This window comes from Amphibalanus amphitrite, unplaced genomic scaffold, assembly GCF_019059575.1.
Source record: "Amphibalanus amphitrite isolate SeventyFive unplaced genomic scaffold, NRLGWU_Aamphi_draft 000144F_arrow, whole genome shotgun sequence".
NCBI classification, from domain to species: Eukaryota; Metazoa; Arthropoda; class Thecostraca; order Balanomorpha; family Balanidae; genus Amphibalanus; species Amphibalanus amphitrite.
In genome coordinates, this window is record NW_024881639.1 from 27,624 (window position 1) to 48,363 (window position 20,740).

The window sequence follows — 20,740 nt, forward strand, 5'->3', positions numbered from 1 at the left end:
TTCCAATATGATCTTATAGACGAAATAGTCGTGTAGCTCAGGGAGAGTTGAAAGCGACAGTTAGTCGTTTGAAAGTAAACAAACCGGTGCATTAAAGAATGCTAACCTGCTAAGCTGTCCGCTTTTCTATGTTGAATCGTCGGACATGGCTGAGGCGAAACTGGACAAACTACAGGCTTGTTTTTAATGGGTTAACCCTCGCCCGTAAACGGCGATCTGCCACCTTCGCCCATGCAGGGGGGGGGGTTGGTGCGACCCCCCCCCTTGGCGTTTGAAAACGGAGCGTCGTAGAGCTTAGCGGAAAAGACCAACGGATTGCTCTCGCCGAGATCTCGCGATTGGTGGTATATTTTTTGGTCCTAGGTCAACATTTGACCTACTTTTGACCGGTCAAAGGTCAAATTTTCCGGAAAAATAGACTTTTTCAACTTTCCGCGGCGATTGCGGCAAAACGGTAGGAGATATCGAATTCAAACCTTCACTATCGTGTTCCTTGATCAATTATCTATCGTTTGGTATGTATTTCGTTTCCCTAGCTCTAAAAATGGCGCGTTGGGAGCGCCGGAAGTCGGCAAGGTCACAGTCGGCGGCAGAAATTCGAAAAATCAAAATTTAAATTTTTGAAATATGATTGTATTTTTGGATTTGGGAGGTCCATTTGCTCCCTATAGAAGCTAATATTGCTGCATATTCCCATTGAGGTGACAAGAATTAGCAAAATAGTGGTTCGGGCGCTTTTCAAAAATAGTACCGGACGCTGTTCCTCTTGTGACGTCATAGCTCCGTGACATGACCTGACCCGGTCAAGTTTCTTATACCATATGATAGCCAATACTTGCCCCAACATGCATGGGAAGTTTCATCACGATCCATCAACCGATGTCCGTACCACCGGCAGGAAACTTCGGGCGTTGGCACTCAGTTTGTGAAAATCCGGCCGGAGGCTGTTCCCTTTGTGACGTCATAACTCCGTGACCTGACATGACCCGGTCAATTTTTTTTATCAAAAGATGCGCAAGGCTTGCCCCATAAGGTACCCAAAATTTGGCGGCGCTGCGCGCCGCCGTTTTTGCACTATTTCCGAAAAACCTCAGGGGGGTTGCACCAACCCCCCCCCCCTACATGGGCGAGGGTTAAGTGACGTGATGCAGATGAGGCCCGATCATCCAAACCCCACTGCGGACGGGTCAAATGTTTTTGCTGATGCGTCGTTTCATAAATATCCCCAACATCCTCAGGAATTCTCACCAATTAAAAAAAAATCGTCCTACTTCTTAGGCTCAACGAGCATAACGAGCACTCGCATGACATTCGCCTCACGCCTGATGAGAGATCTCTGCGCTAACCCGCTTTGAACTGCGCTTGATGACCGACTTTTCCCCAAATTGATTACATTTACCATTGAATGATCGTGTCAACCGTCCCCAGTCCGACGATCCTTTGCTCATCTTTATGCTCAAGTGTGTTTCCACGTTTTGTGTATGAAAATGTGCATAATGCTCTGCAGATTTGTCAGCTTTATGTTACCAGCCAAAAACCATGGCCGAATAGAAAACGGCTGCTTTTAAGATTTCCATTTACCCGATCTGAATTATTTCATTATGGTCGATGTTCCTGACCTTGGCAATACGATACCTATCTATTCACACTTGTACTACTTTTGTCATAGATATTGTTCAGCTGTCCATTAAATTAATTTGCTCCCCTCGTACGCATCATGTTCTGGTGCATCGTCCTGTGCGGCGATTCATTAGGTCTCTTTCCATTCCCTTTTGAACAGAGAACATGACTTTCATCTATTTATTTCAAACACCTCTTCATACAGCACATGTAAACATGTTTAAATAGGCACATAACAATAACAATTCCGGTACCATACAGCAACAACAAACAACACTTGTTAATGGCCCTGCAGGCTTGCCACACTGGAATACAAAATGCTTGGCAAAATGTCCAGGGTACGAACAATTAACAATATCTGACGCTTACATCAGACCGGTACAATAGACGAAGTCATGACTCGTGATACCACCACGGGCCTGTGACATGATTCATCAGTTGGCTGGGACCATTATTGGTCTACCGCATCCCAGTTAAGTGCTGAGTCTTTTCTACTGCTCCTCTGCTTCATCATCCCCCTGCTGGTCGCCCCTAAACCGCCTCCGGCGCCGGAACGACGGCCCACCTCGACGGAACGGGCGTCGGCGACCGGACGGCGGCTGCGAGCGCGTGCGGCTAGCGCTCTGGGTACCCGCCTCCTCGTCTTCCTCCTCCGCCTCCGGCTCCTCCTTCTTCAGCGCGGCCGGCTTCTTCCTGCGGATCAGCTTCTTGCGCCGGATACGGATGGTCCTGGGCGTGGTCTGTCCGATGACGGCGGTGCCGGTGGACTGAGCCGCGACTTCGCCGCTCTTTTCGGGAGCCTCGGTGGTGGTAAAGTACCTCCGCCGGCCCTGGTAGCGCCGCTGGCCGCGGGCCCGCACACCCTTACGCTGGCCCCAGCGCTGACCTCGCTGGGAGACCCGCGGCGTGGTGCTCACTGTAGCCGGGGTTGTCTCGGGCGTCGGCGCCTCGGTGGGTTCCACCTCCGGCCGGCTGGTGGGGTTAGTTTCCTCAGCTTCAGTGGAAAGTGGCTCTACCGGGGTGTCAGTGTTGGTGGTAGGTCTCAGCTGGGCAGCGTTAGTGAACGGCTTCCGCGGCTTCACAGGCTGCGGCTTGAATCCGACTTTGAAAACGGGGGTGTTGGTTTCCTTCTTGCTGAACGGCGTCCGTGCAGCGCTGGGCCTGAACCTGCGCCGACTGCCGGGCCTCCTGCCGCCGACCGGCCGGCGGACGTTGAACGGACTGGCGGTAGGGGAAGGTGTGACAGGGGTGGCAGACGTCGCCTCAGCAGAGGATGTCTCTGTCACCGCCGGAACCTCGTCTGTGACGGTTGCCTGCAGAGTGATGCTGGGGAAGGACGTGCTCACTGCTCCCTGAGGCTGACTGGCGGGGGTCAGGCTGGGAGAGAAGCCGCCCTCCCACTCGTTTTTGCTGTCCAGAGAGTTGTCCGAGCTGCTGATCACCGGGATGGTTGCTGCTAGCTCGAGACTGGCTGGAGACGTGGTGGTCGTGGCCTGGGACAGGGAGATCGTCGGCGTCGGAGAGGGTTTCGTCGCAGGCGCTGGTGAGTTGGTGACGGTGGTGGCGACCGCTCCAACGTTAGCCTCGTTCTCAGAAGATGAGTTGTCCTCGGAGCTGAAGACGGTGTTGGACTGGTCGCCTCCGCGGGTCACCGACAGGGTGCCCTTATCGTTGTCCGTGGCGGCGGAGAAGCTCCAGCTGATGGGACGGTGCGCGAACCGCCAGCCGGTGGACGTCGTCGCCCGGAAGGCGGTGGGAGTCGGACGGGGGCGGCTGAACGTTGAAGACGTCGTCAGCGGACGGCTGAAGACCGTGGGGCTCGGCTGTGAGCGGCTGAATGCTGCGGGAGTGGGACTGGACGGACTAAAGGAGAGCGTCGGCTGCACGAAACTGGTCGTTGTGGTTGACTGCGGGCTCCTGAGAGTGGTTGACGTCGGCTGGGGACTGAACGTCGCTGGGGGCAGGCTGCTGACGGGGACGAACGATGACCGTGTCGACGTTGCCAGTGCGATCTGCAGCGTCCTGGTCGGTGAGATGGTGAACGTGCTGCCTCGGAACACCCTGGTGGTGGCCGCAGAGCTGCCGCTCGGTGAAGTGGTGGCGGAGGTGACTCCCACCGACACGGTGGAGGTGATTGATGTGACCCGGAGTGGCAGCGCCTGCGTCGTGGTGGGGCTCAGTACTGTGCGGGTGGTCGCCGTCGAGGACACGCCAACGATAGAGGCCGCCGTGGCAGAGGCCGGCCCGCGGCGACGGGCCTGCTCACGCGCCTTCATACGTGCAGAGAGGTTGGCCAGGGCGCTGCTGACAGGGCCGCTGAGACCTGTCGGAAGCGTTGTGGATGCGGGGCTGCTGGTGGGAACACGAACGACGTTCGGGTTACGTGGCTGTATGTTTGCGTTGATGACAGGCCTTCGTCTTCCAGAAAACTTTACCCTCTCGGAAGAGGTGGTCTGGTTTGGTTTCCTGAGGATGGCTCGCCCCCGGCCGGGTCTCCTGACTTCGTTTTTGCTCTCTGACTTCTTCTCTTCCTCCTCTTCCGCTGTGGCCACCACGCCGCTGGTAACACTGCTAGACGCGCTGATGTCGGCATCGTCTTCTTCGTCCGCTGCTCTGTCGTCTTCAGCCACGGAGAGCAGCACCTGAGCAACGGTGGGTGCTCCAGACGATCCGGAGCTGTAGAGGTCTAGCAAGCCGGCATCGGAGGATGGCTGAGAGCCGCCACCGCCGCGGCCCGTGTTGATGTGGATGGGCGGGTTGATGACGCCGCTAGCGGCAGCGGCGCGCGGTGGCGGCAGGTAGAGGCCGCTGTTGGCGTTGGTGTCACTCAGAGCAGCGCTGACGTCGATCGGCAGACGGCCCACCGGCTGAGGAGCGCCGACCGGCCGTGGCTGCGACAGTGACTGGCCGGCAAAACCAGAGCTGCCGGAGACCGGCCGCGCGTCGGATAGAACATTTCCAGTGAGGCCAATGGGACTGGGAACTGGTCTGGCGTTAGAGAGCGAGTCTCCTGTTAGAGCGAGAGTGTTCGGGATCTCCTTGGGCTCTGACAGGGACTGCCCGACGAAATCCAGACTGTTGGGCACGGGTACCGGATCGGACAGAGAAACCGTAGGGCCCGACTGGGAGACGAACTGTCCTCCGACCGGTCGGCTCGCGCTCAGGCTGTGAGTCGGGGCGTCGTTCATTGGCTGCCATCCGTCTTCGTCCACCAAGACGACTTCGTCGCTGCTGCCGACGGGAGCGGGCACGCGGTTGGCGGCCGCCGAGCCGGCGCTGCCGTAGAGCGGCGCCCCGTCGCTGTCAGCGGCTACCGGCTCGGCCGCGGGCTGCGTGTACTCGTAGGCCGGTCCGCCCAGCAGGTCGGCCACCGTCTGTGACTGCAGCAGTGGGGAGCCGGCTCCGTCGGCGGCGGTCTGGCTGGTAACGGGACCGGCAGTCTCCCTCACCGGTCCGAGGTTCGCAGACTCGACTGGTCGGACAATCTCGTTGGCAGAGCTGAGCTGACTGTTGAACTTGGGCTGCCGGTTGAAGCCCTGCGGCTGGCTCGGTCTGGATACCTCCCGCAAGGGACCAAGGTTGTTTGAGACGATGCCAGCCTGCTGGGAGAAGACGGGACCGGACACCTCGCGGATGGCTCCCAGTGAGCTGGAGTGGCCGATCTCGGAGGAGCCGACCTGCACGGACGGTGAGCGGACCGGTCCGAGACTGAAGCTGGTCTGATCCTGCTGGAACTGAGTGCCAAACGGCGGGGACGGGCTCGGGTGTGCAGGGGGAGGCGGCGAGCTGAACTGGCTATGGAACTGCGGTGGCGGCTTAGAGGAGAACTGAGACGGTGGTGGTGGCGAGGGAGGAAACTGCGGGTTTACCTGGACATCGTCCCGGAAAATTGGCGGGATCTGGGGAGTCTGATGACTACTGGGAACGAAGCCGCCCTGAGGGGCCGGTGGCCGGCCTCCGGAGAACTGCGGCGTCGGGACTGGGTGAACGGGACCGACGTCGTGGTGCGGCCGGCCGCTGTCCTGGTGGGGTCGGCCGACGGGTGGCGGGTGGACCGGGCCAGGCCCTCCGCCGTGGTGACCTCTGACCTCTCCTGCTGATTCAATCACGGGGCCGGGCAGAGAGATGGCGTTCTTGGGCGGACCGAACCCGGAGTGCTGGTCGTCGGCGAAGGCGGCGTGGGGCGCCGGGTGCCTGGGGGCGTCATGGCTATGCACGGGTGCTGGGTGAACCGGGGCGCCCTTAGGCTGGGGATGTCTGGGAATGCCGTGGCCGGGCACCGGAGCAGGGTGGACTGGAACGGGGTGAACCGGAGCAGGATGAACCGGTGCGGGGTGAACCGGAGCGGGATGAACCGGTGCGGGGTGAATCGGAGCAGGGTGAGCCGGAGCGCCGTAGTGAGACGGGCCCTGCACGGGCGCTGGGTACTTTCCGTGACCGTGCCCTCCCGAGTGTCCTCCTCCATAGTGAGACGGGCCCTTCAGGGCAGCTGGGTACTTTCCTCCGCCGCCACCGGCTCCGCCATGACCGTGCCCTCCTCCGTAGTGAGAGGGGCCTTTAATTGCCGCGGAGTACTTGCCGTGACCTCCCGGGCGTCCTCCTCCGTAATGAGACGGTCCCTTCACGGGCGCGGGGTACCCTCCTCCGTGGCCGTGTCCTTTCGGGTGTCCTCCGAAACCTGGTCCTTTCGGGTGCCCGCCGAATCCGATTCCGCCTGGGCGTTCTCCGCCGTGACCATGTCCTTTCGGGCGTCCTCCAAAGCCGTGTCCTCCTGGACGTCCTCCTAGACCGAATCCTCCCGGGCGCCCTCCTGGTCCATGTCCTGGACGTCCCTTTCCGTGGCCGCGCCCTCCCGGACGCCCTCCTCCGTAGTGAGAGGGGCCTTTAATCGCCGCGGGGTACTTGCCGTGACCTCCCGGACCCCCTCCGTAGTGAGAGGGGCCTTTAATTGCCGCGGGATACTTGCCGTGTCCTCCGCCTCCGTGCGCGCCGAGACCGATTCCACCCTGCGGCTGGCCGCCGTAGTGAGATCCCGGCACTGGGCCCGGGTACCCGCCGTGGCTGGCGGGCCTCGGGCGCGGCCCAAACCCGTGTTGACGACCGTGAGCCTGTCCGTGTCCTTTGCCGCCGCTGCGCTCCTGCGGCCCGGCTGGAGCGCCTCCGCCCACCCTGGTGAAGCCTTCCTCGTCGTTTCTAGAGAGCATGAGGCCGCCTCCCAGGGCAGCAGAGTCTTCCCGCCGCAAGAAGTCCACGCCCGGCAGGTTTTGGTAGGCGTAGTAGGCGGCGGCGAGTCCGAGCGTGCGGTCCGTCTTGCGGTCCTCGCGGGCGACCGGAGCGGCCGCGGGCATGTCGGCCAGCGCTGAGGCGTCCCAGCCCACCAGCATGCGGTCCATCTTGGAGTCGCTGGGCAGAGAGGTGTCGGCGGCGGACTGTTCGGCCGCCGCGCAGGCGGCCACCAGCCCCGCCGCTATCAGGGCGGCCAGGCTCCTCTGCGGGCAGACACAATACTTCATCAGCAATCAGTCATTACGGCAAATGGAGACGATGATAGATAGAAAAAAAAACCTATTGCGTGACTGTTCATATGACACAGTACATATATTATGCTATGTAATGTCAGATAGTCAAGACATCGCTTAATTTCTCGTCCCCGTACATCTTTCTTATTCCTATTTTATCTTTTTTTTTTGTTCTGAGTGTCTGTCCAAACTTAGCCATCATTGCCCGAAGATTCTGGTGTGAGCTCTGGGAACAATTGCATTAGCTTTGACAAACCTTCACAGAGTACCTAAAGCTAATGTTTTAATCAATTACAAGGTCAACGTGGTCTGGTTAAAACGACTATAACAATCAACCGTTCGCAGTATGTTCAAAAGCACTACTAAACGCTACATGCAGTTGTGCTACTCTGCATTTCATTACATTGAGTCGAAATTTAATTGATAACCTTATACATTATGGAATTAGTCACGTTAGATTCCTATAGGCACACAGTTGTCAATAATTATCCTTCCAACCGGCAACTGCCTTCTTATCTGCAGTGGGAAGAAATGCACATGAAGCACCATCGAAGCACACGGACTCCGCACGAGCTGTGACAGCCCTCGGCAACTGTGTGTCACCAGTCTCCACCCGCGCACACCCTCGGCGGCACTGCGGTGGTCACCTTGATCATGGTGCGGCCTCTCGGCACTCGCTGCCGGTGGCGCTCCGCTGGCAGCTCTGTCCGTCTGTCTGTCTCGCTCTCGGCTCCGGTCGCCGCCGGGCTCACTCACACACTGACTGAAGATGCGTCCGGCGCCGGCCATAAATGTACCCTCGCCGCCGGCCGGCGTCGTGCAGTGGCCCTTCCGGTTTTGGCCACGGGAGCGGGGCGGTTTCTCTGCGGCACCGTCAGCGCCCCCCGTCGCGAAAGTGAGCGTCCGCCCGTCACCGCGGCCTCCTTTCGGCCGCTCAAGATCCAGTTTGGCGCGAGCAGGCTCAGATACGCGATTTTTTACCAGATACCGGAGCAGGGGATGAAGCATTCTCGAGTCTGAATAAAAACGGCTCGTGCAGGCACCGCCGGCAGCGAGCCCGGTGAGAGTGAAAGTCTCACGGCGGCCACCCGCCAACTCGAACCGGGAAGGACAATAACTGAAACGCCGTTTGACATACTGGAGGAGCAAACTGATCGCGATCCTGACGACTCATTACCATGAATTTCTGGCGGGCTGCCGGCACCCCGGCACTATCTGCTCCTGGGGCCCGGCTGTAGATATATTTAGCAATATGATGCACTGCAAGAAAATTTCATATTGGTAGAAATTGTTTCCATCTTGCTTATGCGTGTGAAGGAAATGTTTGACGTGATTGATCATTTTGGCACGGCCATGACGCTAATCTGAGGCTTTAGTTTTAGTGCGAGTTGTATTCTTTGTTGTAGTTACGTTGGTCATTCTGGTGATGACCGTTTTCGCATTCAACACAGTGGAATGCAATGGGAACGTTTATTTGCCCTCAAAATTGTCACTCGACGTTTCTTGTAATGCAACGTCCGGTGAAAAAGTTGTGCTAGCCTCACGAGATCTCACCCAAAACTGAGCGAGACACTTGGCAGATATATGCAACATAACTGTTATATGTAGGTATATGAGAGGTCGAAAATCACCCCGCGGAGGAGGATGGAACTCCAGCGCGACCAACAATTCTTCCGTGGCAACGAGAAGTACCCCTGGGTGAAAGAGGAGTCATCGGATGACAATGCCCACTTAAATCCCATTAAAAACCTGCGTGAGATCCTCCAGCAAAACCTGTTGGAGGATCGACAACGACATGTGGGCGATATCGGCACTAAAACTTCAATATAAATGCACCATCCCAGGCCACTTAACGTCATCATTTAGCAAAAGAGGATGTTATAAATGCAGCGATTGAATGAGGCGCCTAATGCATCGTCGATTTCACATACAAACTAGGGTGGTTACAACGACCATAAGGTGGTTGCAACTACCCTAGGGTGGTTGCAACGACCCTAGGGTCGTTGTAAACTCCCTAGGCAACCAGTTAGTTTGTAATGACCCTAGGGTCGTTGCAAACTCCCTGGGCAGTAAGTTTGTTACGACCCTAGGGTCGTTGCAAACTAACGGATTTCTCATATTCCCTGTAACATATACAGGGTGGAAAGTAATTACGCGAACATACTTTTTCGTCTTATAGCAATGGAAAAAGCGGCGGGTGTCATGAAAATTTCATCCTTTCATATATTCCTATTTATGTGCGATACACTGACAAAGGCGTTCAGGCATAATTGACATGAGCATGTCAAGCACTGTTGGCCAAAGCTTAGTCCACGCCTCCTGGAGCTGTCTGGTGAGGCAATCGATATTGGTGGCTACTAGCAGCTCTTAGACGCTCTCCTGAAGAGTCGCCTGGATATTTTTGATCAAATTGAGGTCTGGGCTATTCCCAGATTGACCATTACATGCCCAGAAGAAGAACAGGTTCTCAAAGCACCAGTCTTGCGTCTTTTGGCCGTGAGAGGAAGGACTGTATCAATCATGAAGAAGAGTTTCTTTGCGTCGGGCACAAAAGTGCGCTCAATCATTTTGCCCCTTTTGGTGCATTGGTGGATTAGATAAAGAGACTCGTCTGGAAGGATGTTCCACTAGTTGTATACTTTATTTTTGGTTGCCTTTTTGGTCACTACATGCAATTCTGACACCATCCGGGCGCTCATAACACGCTGATGTGTGTTCCTTTGCCGGATGTTTGAAGGTTGGGACGGGCGGGACGTCGGACGCATCAGCAGCCCCCAACGCGTTGTTCTGCAGGTTTGTCGGATGAAATAGCTTCGAAGATGTCTCACCCAACCACAAAGCCAGCTGCCTGTCCTCCTCTGTTCAGGTTTGCCGGTCTTTAGAAAACTTAAATTGAAAATCCTGCTGTTAATTCATGAATTTTGGCCATCTCGATTGTTTGTACGGCTTGATTTTCGAATTTTCACGGATTTATGTATGAATCGTGATATCTTAGATCGGGTACCCGGCCATAGTAAACCATTTCGCCTGTTTTCGGATCGACTGTTGTCGTTTGGTCGCGGAAATGGTGACCACCCATTCGGCGCCTGAATTCGCCGAGGTTTTACTGCCGCCAACGGCTTTGCTTTTTAAGTCCTCTTAAGTTTTATTATGCTTCAACCAAACGTGTAATTGAGTAATGCTGGTGCTGAGACCGTTCCGAGTCCCTTCCGCACCAATCCAGCCAAAATAATCACAAACGCTTTCCCTGGCAACACCAAATTGCGATCTTTGCACATTGTGGTCGGGCGTCTGCACCATTCGAAGTCGAGACGTGTTGTAGACCTTCCAAGTCATTTTTTCAAAGTAAGGTCACTTTTGGTAGATGAGGCGACAACAAACACGACCAATCATGTTCCATGACAGCCCGCGCTCATACAAAATCTCCACTGACGGGCGAAATTGTAAGAAAATACATGTTCGCGTAATTACTTTCCACCCTGTATAAAGATGACTTGTGGAGGCTTCAGACAACGTCAAAACTTATGTTGCACCTTAAAAATGTAACTGCGAGTCAAGCTGGAAATGGAAGCATCCACACGCCCTTCAATAGCCCTATCCCAGTACCCAAAGCGTTGGGCGTGAAGTCTACATAGAGCCCGGTAGTTGGAATTTGGTGAGTTATTGCCCCGATGGGATTATAAGGCGATGAGTTATTGTCCCAAAGACATTAGGTATACAGTTTTTTAATTGTCCACTGACGTTTGTCGTTTTGACAAGAAAAGGTGAAGCAAGCAGCAAGCATTGGAGATAAAAACCCATTCAAAAGCCGATATGAAAGAAATTTGAAGCGTCGCCCACTCTCGTTCAAACATATTCTGGCTTTACTGACGAATAGACAATCCAGACCAGTTTGGAGGCAGGCTAATGCAACTGGTCAGAGTTCGTCAATCCCTGCGTGCACTGAAACACCCGGAACCAGTTCCTTCCGGAAATGTGAAGGATGCTTTGGCTTAATTCTGCGGACCTTGCATTCCATTACAGCCGATTGACCACTTTCCCTTGCTGGTGCCAGATGAGCCGGTATACGGCAGGGCATGGTCTGTACGTCTGTCTGTGCTCTCTTCTTGTCTTTTCTACACCATATTACATGTTCCTACTGATTTCATAGCAGCCTTGTCCAGATTATGTAACCGTTTACCCCAAACATTTGTCTCCACTGCAATGGTCAGACTCGGCTGTTTTCACTCTATGTCTTTTACAGTTGTACTTTATCAACCAAAAGCGGCCGTGTAAAAAAATCCGCCAAATTGTATGCTTTGTATTTTATAAGGCACGGTCTGTGCCATGTTTTACCTATGTACTGCTGACTGCTACTTATCAGAAAAGTATCTACTTGTGACGTTAGAGTCGCACCACAAACTCTATAGTGCTCTCAGCCGCATTGTTTGCGATGTCTGATCAGTGAGATTGTTATTTGCTTTGCTCAGCTAATTATTTCGTTCCGTCACGCAATGCCCGATATAGTTGGTGTTCTTTTTTCTGTGAGCGTCCGGGATGGCCGGATGTGGTAACGGGATCGCGTGAAGTTCGAAACCCGGAGCGCCGACCCGATGGCGTAACCTTACCCAATTCTTACTTATGCCTCTTATACTGGATAAAATATTTAGAAATCGAGCTGCGAGGGCACTGAAGAATGCTCTGGTGTCCTGATGCGCACAAACAGGGAAGCAATTTTCCGAAATCACCTGCGGACTACGCTACATTTTTTAGTGCAGTGTGAGTGTTTTTCTAATGGAATTTTCAGAACACTCACGACAGTGGACGGAATATCGGGATGATTTTCAATGATAGACTGGCCAATTGGAGGCTGATTTATGCGATAAGTGGCTATTTCAGATGAAATATGCTGCTTAGCTTTCGTTTGCGGATGAGATAAGCACCGAGCACGTGTGCAAAAGACAAATGAATCCCTATTGTCATCACATAATCGTCACTGTACCTAAACCTATTGCCGTCATTCCTTGGTATTCATTCGGGCATTGTTGGAGATTTCACTTCCGTACATTTTCTTGATTAAATTAGTTATTCCTCTCCACGTATTGTTTCCGCCGCGCTGGTCCAGGAAGTGAACAGCTAAATGAGAAATTTCGCCAGTGGTCCTTGACGGGTAGCATTTCAAAGACCGGAAAAGGTAACAAGTTTATGGTTGTACCAGAACACGCAGTTACCTCTTGTCGCGATGAGTCGGGACGGGACGGGACGGTCCCTATATCGTGTGACGGTCTGAACCGGCGCGGCGGCGGGTGACTGCTGATCTGCACAAGAGGGACTAGGGAGCACCGGCTGCTCGCTGCTCAGCCAGTGACCAAGGAGCCGGTCTTCCTCGATTGGTTGTGCTGCCATCGAGCTCGGAAGTGGAAGGCCAGTCTGATCCAGACCATTATTCAGACCGATAACATTATCTTGTGCAGTCGGTTACTGTTGTATTCTTACGAGGCCTTGGAAATGGGTTTACGGTAGGTATTTCTTCGATTGATCTATTCAGATCAACAAGCTGAACCTATTACTTATATCGAAGAAAGATCTAGTGAGATAATAGCAATGAGCCTCAACATTTTTTCTCGAATTTTAAATAGCATCTATATTTTTAAGGAACGCTCCTTAACTTTGAAACGCTGTCCTTTATAACCACCGATCGATTCGCCTCTGATTTTGTGCCATGTAGATAAAACATTCCGAAAGATAATTTTGGCATATTCTGTTTTCAGAAACATTACCAATACACAACAAAGCGTAATGTGATGTGATTATGCTGTTTTGAGGTAACAAGACGAGCCTATACTGACGTATCACGGGCCGAGGAGACGACTGACCCTATCTCTTACGGGCGCGGCCGGCGGCGGTCACACCGCGCGGTTTCGAGCGCCGTCCATTCTGAGGGACCGCCCAAACACCCGTGTAGAGCGGCCTATGATCGGCAGCGTGCTAACTTTTGGAAGCAGCGAAGGGGAAGTTCACAGTGTCTGCGTAAGCCGTGCTCCGGTCCCGGTAACGGAGCATTTAGGTACCGGTAAAACGTAGCTTTTACTTTCTGAGGGCTCAAACTTGCGCAGACTTGAGTCCAGCTTTAGTTTTCACCTATCGCATCAGCTGGCAGAGATCGGCTCGTCCAATTTTAACACAGAGCTGGAACATTGCATGATTGCTGAACACCTGGTGGCATCCATGTTTTTTTTTTGTAAACAGGGAAGAACATCGCTAAAGTGAAGTTCTATTATTGTAGCTATATATACGCATCGCACCGGAAAAATAGGTACATGTAGATCATACTATGCTTAATGTCCGGAGGACCAACAATATTCAGAGTGCAGAGTTTTAACGACGAAGTCGAAGAGCTGGTTGCTCAATGATCAAGGTGTAATCACAAAAGGTAATTTAAAAAAGAAATCTGATATCTGATACAATGAAAAGCCTTTCGGATTATTTTGTGGAATAAAAGAGTTATGCGAAGGTTTATTAGTTTCATTATTTCATTGGTTCATGGACTGGTTCATTACTCCATTGAATTCAATTTATAAGGTACCTACCATTGAAAAAAATCAGGACATCAGAAAATGTTTACAGATTCCTCTTATTTAGCCACTGTTACACCGACTGCTTTCCGAGCCGATTGGAATGTCGCCTGGCCGGCGGTCTCGGCGCAGTCGTCTCGTTGACGGTGGTCTGCCGTGCCACTTACATCGTTTCTCCCGGCAGCTCTGTGCAGCGGGGACCGGTCGGCGCGGGGCCGGGCGGCGGGTCACGGGAGCCGGTGTAGGAGGCCGCGCCCCGTGTCACATGGCGGCACGTGCCACCGGACATGGGACCGGAGTGTCCGGTCCTCCGGAGCCGGCCACTTCCCACCGGACCGGACCGGACCGGACCGGACCGGCTGCATTTCGGCTCATGAGAGCAGAGCTGCAGCGGCCGGACTCCCAGCTTATTGACAGTTTATACGTCCATCAAGACATGGTTTTAATGGAAAAGTGAAACTACGAGCATGCCTTGATACCAGTAACACACCAAGTCATTTCAAAATCATATTAAGGCCTTTCCAACCACTAAGTGAAAAGAAACATTCGGTTTTGTTGACACCCTCCTCAGTTCACGAGTTAAGCCTAGCCTTTTCAAGAGACGGTTATCAGGTGAATGTCAGTTGGATAGGTATCTTCCACTTTTGATCTGATTATATCGACAATTATTACGCAGTACTGCTTGAATTATGTGAATTATGTGAATTATGTGAATTACTGCTTGAGTATGATCTACAGACCGAATTCAAGCGCCACCTCATCTTTATCATCACATACAGAAAATTGACGCGATTACATCAAAATATCAAGTCCTTAACCCTATTAGTGGCAGGGGGTTGTTTTCATCCACCCCTCAGATTTTTCGGGAATACCTATCTCCGAAATCGCTGAAGCTACGATGCTGAAATTTTCTGACTTTTCCTAAAACTAAATTGGGCACTGTTGTGCCCGTAGTCGTCCGTAATATCCGTACCGCCGCCACAAATCTCGCAGTCAACAGCCACGTGTCACTTCAGCCGGTATATTGCCTCAGCCCGCATGGGAAATGGACAACGTCACTTATGCGCCACGAACGCAACAGTCATGGTTCAACTAATTCGCTGCACAGTTCCCACAATACGCGCGGACACAACACCCTCCCCCGCATAACAAATGCCAGCACAGTCACTTGCTATCGCTCCCTAAGGCGAATACCTAGCGGGAGGCCTTCTCGCCCGGGCACTGCGCCTCAGAACCGGTACTGACTGCGGACGCAAGGCATCACACATAGCGGAATCATTTCCATCAGTCACAGTCAAGAAAGGATCCCACGGAGCTTGGGAGGTCACAAGCGGAGCACCCGCTGATACCAGTCGTCGCGCGTGGACTCTCTCGCCGTTAACTAACCTATAACTGACGGGCCCGGTCTGCCGTGCTACCCGCACCGGCGGACCGTACTCACGACCTTTCCCGGTCGGGACTCTGACCCTAACCCAATCTCCTGGTCGCCAACTCGGGAGCCGTCGGCGGCTGTTACGATCGTACCGCTGTTGGTAGGCACGCTGGTACTTCTTGGCGTGCTCGCGCACCGGCGCGTACTCCGCCCGCTCCGGAGACATTACATCCAGAGGCGTGCGCATACCGCGGCCCCTGAGCAACTGAAACGGGGACTGACCGGTACCGGGGTGAGGAGTCGCCCGATAACTCATCAGGAAAGTACGAACGTACGTCGCCACAGACTGTCCCAGTACTCGTGACGTGGCCACTGCATCTTTCACAGTACGATTTAGGCGCTCCACCATTCCACAAGTTTGTGGAGAGTACGGTGAGCTCCTCAAGTGGCGAATGCCGCCTGCTCTCAGGAACTGCTGGAATTCCTCCGAACAGAACTGAGAACCATTGTCAGTGTGCAGACGCTCCGGAAAGCCCTCTCTAGCGAACACACCTTCCAAGAAATCGATAACAGACGCAGACGTAGCGCTGGGCGTGAACGCTACCTCTGGCCAGCGACTGTATCGGTCCACAAGCACCAGACCGAACCGGTACTGAGGATGACCACCAGACAGCGGCCCAATAATGTCCAGCTGCAGGTCACGCCACGCTCCCTCCGGCAGCGGAATCGGCTGGAGAGGAGGCGAACATGGAACGCTGGACTTACTGTGAGCCGCACAAAGCGAACACTCCGCGAGACCGTGCTCGACCTCGCGGTCCATGTTCGGCCACCAGTACTTCTCGCGGAGGCGCTGCTTGGTACGGACTTGGCCCTGATGTCCCTCATGAGCCAAATCGAACAAACGCTTACGGAGGGCAGAGGGCACCACCAGCCTGTGGCCCCTGAACAACAATGAGTCGGCACAACTGAGCTCGTACCTGACCTGATGGTATGCCCTGAGCTGCGGCGGAACATCCCTCGAGTGCGGCCACCGTCCTGACTGCACCGCGGAAATCACCGCCTGGAAGTGCTCATCGGCGGCTGCTGCCGACCGCAACTCGTCCCGTGTAACAGCTGCCTGTCCACAGATGAGCGCGATCTCCACTTCATCATCATCCCACCATGAGTCATCAGCCACAGGCATACGAGACAACCCGTCGGCCACAGCATTATCAGCCGACTTCAGGTACGACACATCAAAAGAATAGGTCATAAGTCGCGCTTCCCATCTCGCTATTCTGCGCCCCGCACGGTTGGATCCCTTCGGACCGAAGATGGTTATCAGCGCCTGGTTATCTGTTCGAAGCAAGAATCTACGTCCCCACAAGAACGCATGCCACTTCTCGACCGCCCACACGGCACTGAGTGCTTCCTTCTCGACAGCCGAGTACGACCGCTCGGCGGAGGACAGCACTCGGGACGCATAAGCGATGACACGCTCCTCCTGCCCACATATCTGACTTAGGTATGCCCCCAAACCCACCTCACTGGCGTCAGTAGTAACTACTGTAGGAAGCGCGGGGTCGAACAAAGCCAGTGAGGGGGACCGAGCTATCCTAGCCTTGACCTGAGTGACAAGCTCGACTGCCTCTTTTGTCATCTGAAACTCATCCTGACGGAGAAGCGCTCGCAACGGTTCAACCAAGGTTGAAAACCCTGGAATGAAACGTGCGTAAAAACTCACGGAACCCAGGAATGAGCGAAGCTTCGCCGGGCTGTCCGGAGACTCAGCCTTCAGAAGTGGAGCGATCCTCTCCGGGTCCAGCTGCACCGAGTTACACGAGACTCGGAGACCCAGGAAGGAGATGGATGACACCCCGTACACGCTTTTGGCCTCGTTCACCTTCACCTTGTGACTGCGAAGAACAGAAAGAACCTCAGACACGCGCCGATCGTGCTCCTCCTTACTGACACCATGAACTACAATGTCATCCAAATACACTTCGACCCCCTTGACACCCTTGAACATGTCACACATGATACTTTGGAACGCTGGGCCACTCGAAGCCAACCCGAACGGACAGCGGGTGTACCGGAACAGTCCATCATGGGTAATGAACGTAGTTAAGTCACGAGAGTCAGGGTGCAGATCAACCTGGTGGTAGGCATCCTTCAGATCTATCACTGAGTATACCTTAGAACCCTGTAGGCGGTGAAGGATTTCCTCCATGTGGGGAATAGGGTAACCGTCGGTCACTACGGCTCGGTTCACCTGACGCAGATCCACACACAGTCTAATCTGGCCATTACGCTTTCGCCCAACCACAATCGGTGAGACCCACGGGCTAGCATGGACACGTTCAATCACACCAGCACTCTCCAGCTCCGATAGGCGAGCACTCACCTCCTCGCGGATAGCGAGTGGAAGGCGGCGGAGAGGCTGACGAACAGGGCTCACAGCTGGGTTGACGGTTACCTTGTGCTGGTAACCCTGGATCACTGGGATATCAGGTGGGACATCAGCTGAAGAGGTGCCTGGATAGGCAGCACCCCCCACTGTGGCACCTTGCTCAGCAGGACCAGTGAGATTGCACACCTCGTTAGCCACAACATTGACATTGAATTTCTGCATCAGGTCAAGACCCATTATGGCACACCCATGTGGCACCACGTACACACTGACACAGCTGCGGACGCCCCTACATTCCATGTCTACATCACACGTGCCAAGAACCTGCAGTACAGAGCCACCATATGCCTGGAACTGACTAGTAGTAGGTTTCACCTCTCTGTCCTTCACCCAGTGCCATGGCACCATGGACACCGGGGAGCCTGTGTCAACCACCATGGGCTGAGACCTGCCACCGAGCACCACAGGTACATGCAAACGTCCATGATTCACAGTCATGATGGTGGCGGAAACAGCATTGACACCAGCCACAGCCCTCTTTCCCCGGCAGACACTGGCAAAATGCCCTATCTTACCGCACTTGTGGCATCTTGCCCGCCTATCCGGACACTCCCTCGACCGAGCCAGGTGAGGGCCACCACAGCAGAAACAGGTGGGGTCGGGAACAGCCCCCTTACTTGCAAGTGGTGTAGCCGGTGGAGCAGGTCGAGCACCAGCACCAACACCAGAAGACTGGTAGGTTGAACGCCTAGGGACAGCTCCCTGCCCCTGGCGAGGTTGCACAGCGCTGACCACAGGAGCTACCGGACGCGATGGTGGCCTGGCAGAGGCCACCCCCTGCTGCATGACCAAAGCCTCCCGCTCAGCAGTTTCCACTGTCTCGGCAATGGTCAGGGTCTTCTGCAGGTCCAAGTCGTGTTCCAGAAGAAGTCGTTGACGGAGACGAGAAGAGCTTGTCTTTTCGACAATTTGATCGCGCACGAATTCATCCACTCTGTCGCCATAGTCACATGTAGAGGCCAGCTGCCTCAGTGAGCTTACCCACTGCGCAGTTGTTTCAGAAGGATTCTGGGCACGAGACCTGAACTTGTATCGTTCTGCCACCACATTGGTCTTGGGCCGAAAAAAACTGTCCAGAGCACGAATTGTTTGCTCCAACAATGTCTCCCCTTCCAGCTTCACGGTTTCAGGCAGGGAATGGTAGATACGCTGTCCCTCTATGCCCAAGCAGTGCAAGAGTAGGGCACGTTGGCGGGCTTCACTGAAATCCTCGCCCCCAACGGCTAGGAGGAAATTCCGAAACAGTGGCAGCCAGTGAACCCACGGAATCGGTGGGTCACCAGGGGTGGGCAGGAACGGCGGCGGCCCCGACGCTGAAAAAGCGTCCATCTTGCAGCAGAAATCAAAAAACAGTTCGTAGCCCTTCACAAAATCCTCGTCGCCAATCTTGTTGTGCCCGTAGTCGTCCGTAATATCCGTACCGCCGCCACAAATCTCGCAGTCAACAGCCACGTGTCACTTCAGCCGGTATATTGCCTCAGCCCGCATGGGAAATGGACAACGTCACTTATGCGCCACGAACGCAACAGTCATGGTTCAACTAATTCGCTGCACAGTTCCCACAATACGCGCGGACACAACAGGCACATTCCCTGAAAATTTCAAGTTCATAACTTTACCAGGGGCGGCTTCAGAGCACTGGGAATCGGGGGGTCCTATTCGTGAAGCGAGTCATTTGGGCGTAGATCACGATGCTGATGTATTATAACTGTATGCACCAGTTTTACGAACAGTGAATGAAAGGTATCATGTGATAACATATACAAAGTTATTGTGCATCCTCTTTTGACACGTTTTTGCTATAATAGGCGGATCCAGGCGTCCAAAAATTGCCAGTCCCGTAGCTCAGTTGGTTAGAGCGTTGGATTCCGCGTGGTGAGAGCACGCGTTCCCGGTTATGACAGTCCGGGTTCGAAGCGCGACGGGCGCTCGACATTTATGGGCCTCCTGACAGGTATGGTTGCGGTTGGTGGCAGGCCGTAGCCAGGCGAAGTCAGCGAGGGGACCGGCCGTGCGCGGCTTTGTGCGCACGTTAAACTTTGGACTCTAAATTCTGCCATAGAATCGGAATTGCGCGATCGGAGGGTAGAGGGCAGGGTCATCGCAACAAGCTTCGCTTAGCGGTGGCTCTGTCCTTGTGAATCCTTCCCATCAAAAGGTTCGGACTAAATTAAAAAAAAAAAGGGGGGTTATGTTTTACCTCTCAACATAGGTGCCCTGACACCGCCTATGCATGACCAATACAATTGTAGTCATTCTCTCATTACGGAGCGAGCGAAGCGAGCGGAGTCTTACGTAGAATAACGGAAATTTCTGAGTATGAGCGGCCGGCCGGCCGGCCGGCCGTGCGGACGCTTTTGCGAGGCTTATATCTCAGCAACCACTTGACCGATTTACATGCGGTAATTTTTGTAGGGTAGCTTCATTCCTTCTACCAAGTATTGGACTATTCCCGATGCATGTGGGTGACCCCTTATGCACGTGCCACGTGCAAAACGAAGAGGTGTCACTTTTGTAATTGTTGCAATATCTCGGTAACTACTTGGCCGATTGCGCTGAAAGTTGGCATGTAGGTAGGCACCCACTAGGCACTGCATATCCATGTGCCAGAGTTGGGGTGCTGCTGCACGTGCGCACGTGCAGGGGTCGTTTCCAGATCTCGAGAACGGCTGGACCGATGGCGCTCAAATTTGGTACACAGTTAGGGACCAGTTAGTAGGGTGCCGTGCACAAGTCAGTTGGGACCCATTTTGCACGTGCGCACGTGCAGGGTGCCGCTCCCAGATCTCGAGAACGGCTGGGCCGATTGTGCTCAAATTTGGCACATTGCTAGAAACCGGTCAGTAGGGTGCCGTGCACAAGTCAGTTGGAGGTACCCCCTCGAAATTTCGCACGTGCAAGACTCACCCCCTCGCTCGCTCCGTTAGTCGCCCCAAAAGGCGCTATACTGGTAAGAAAATTGTAACATAACAAGACCATTACCACCCTTTTTAGAAACAGTACCAACAAAAACATTATTTACTGTACTTTTTGTGTACCCCCAATCTCAATGATCTGTATCCGCCTATGATTTTTGAGAATGCATATTTTTAGGATCCATGTGAATTCCTGGTTCATTCTCTATCGATAGGCAAAAGTTGCGTTAAGATTGGTTCAGAAACCTGGCCGTGATAAACAGTCTAAAATGTATCTGCAATTTGCCCGTTTTTACCCCCCTCTACCCCCC

At 53.9% G+C, this 20,740-nt stretch overlaps 1 protein-coding gene across 1 annotated transcript; it reads right to left on the reverse strand.

Annotated features, from left to right (window-relative positions):
* Positions 1–1,785: 1,785 nt before the first annotated feature.
* On the reverse strand, positions 1,786–7,917 carry LOC122382631 (mucin-5AC-like). The gene is made up of 2 exons (XM_043368212.1): positions 7,787–7,917; positions 1,786–7,109 (listed from the first exon to the last, which is right to left on the reverse strand). The coding sequence occupies exons 1-2, from the start codon at positions 7,793–7,795 to the stop codon at positions 2,112–2,114; spliced, it is 5,007 nt and encodes a 1,668-aa protein (XP_043224147.1). The 5' UTR covers positions 7,796–7,917; the 3' UTR covers positions 1,786–2,111.
* Positions 7,918–20,740: the final 12,823 nt, after the last annotated feature.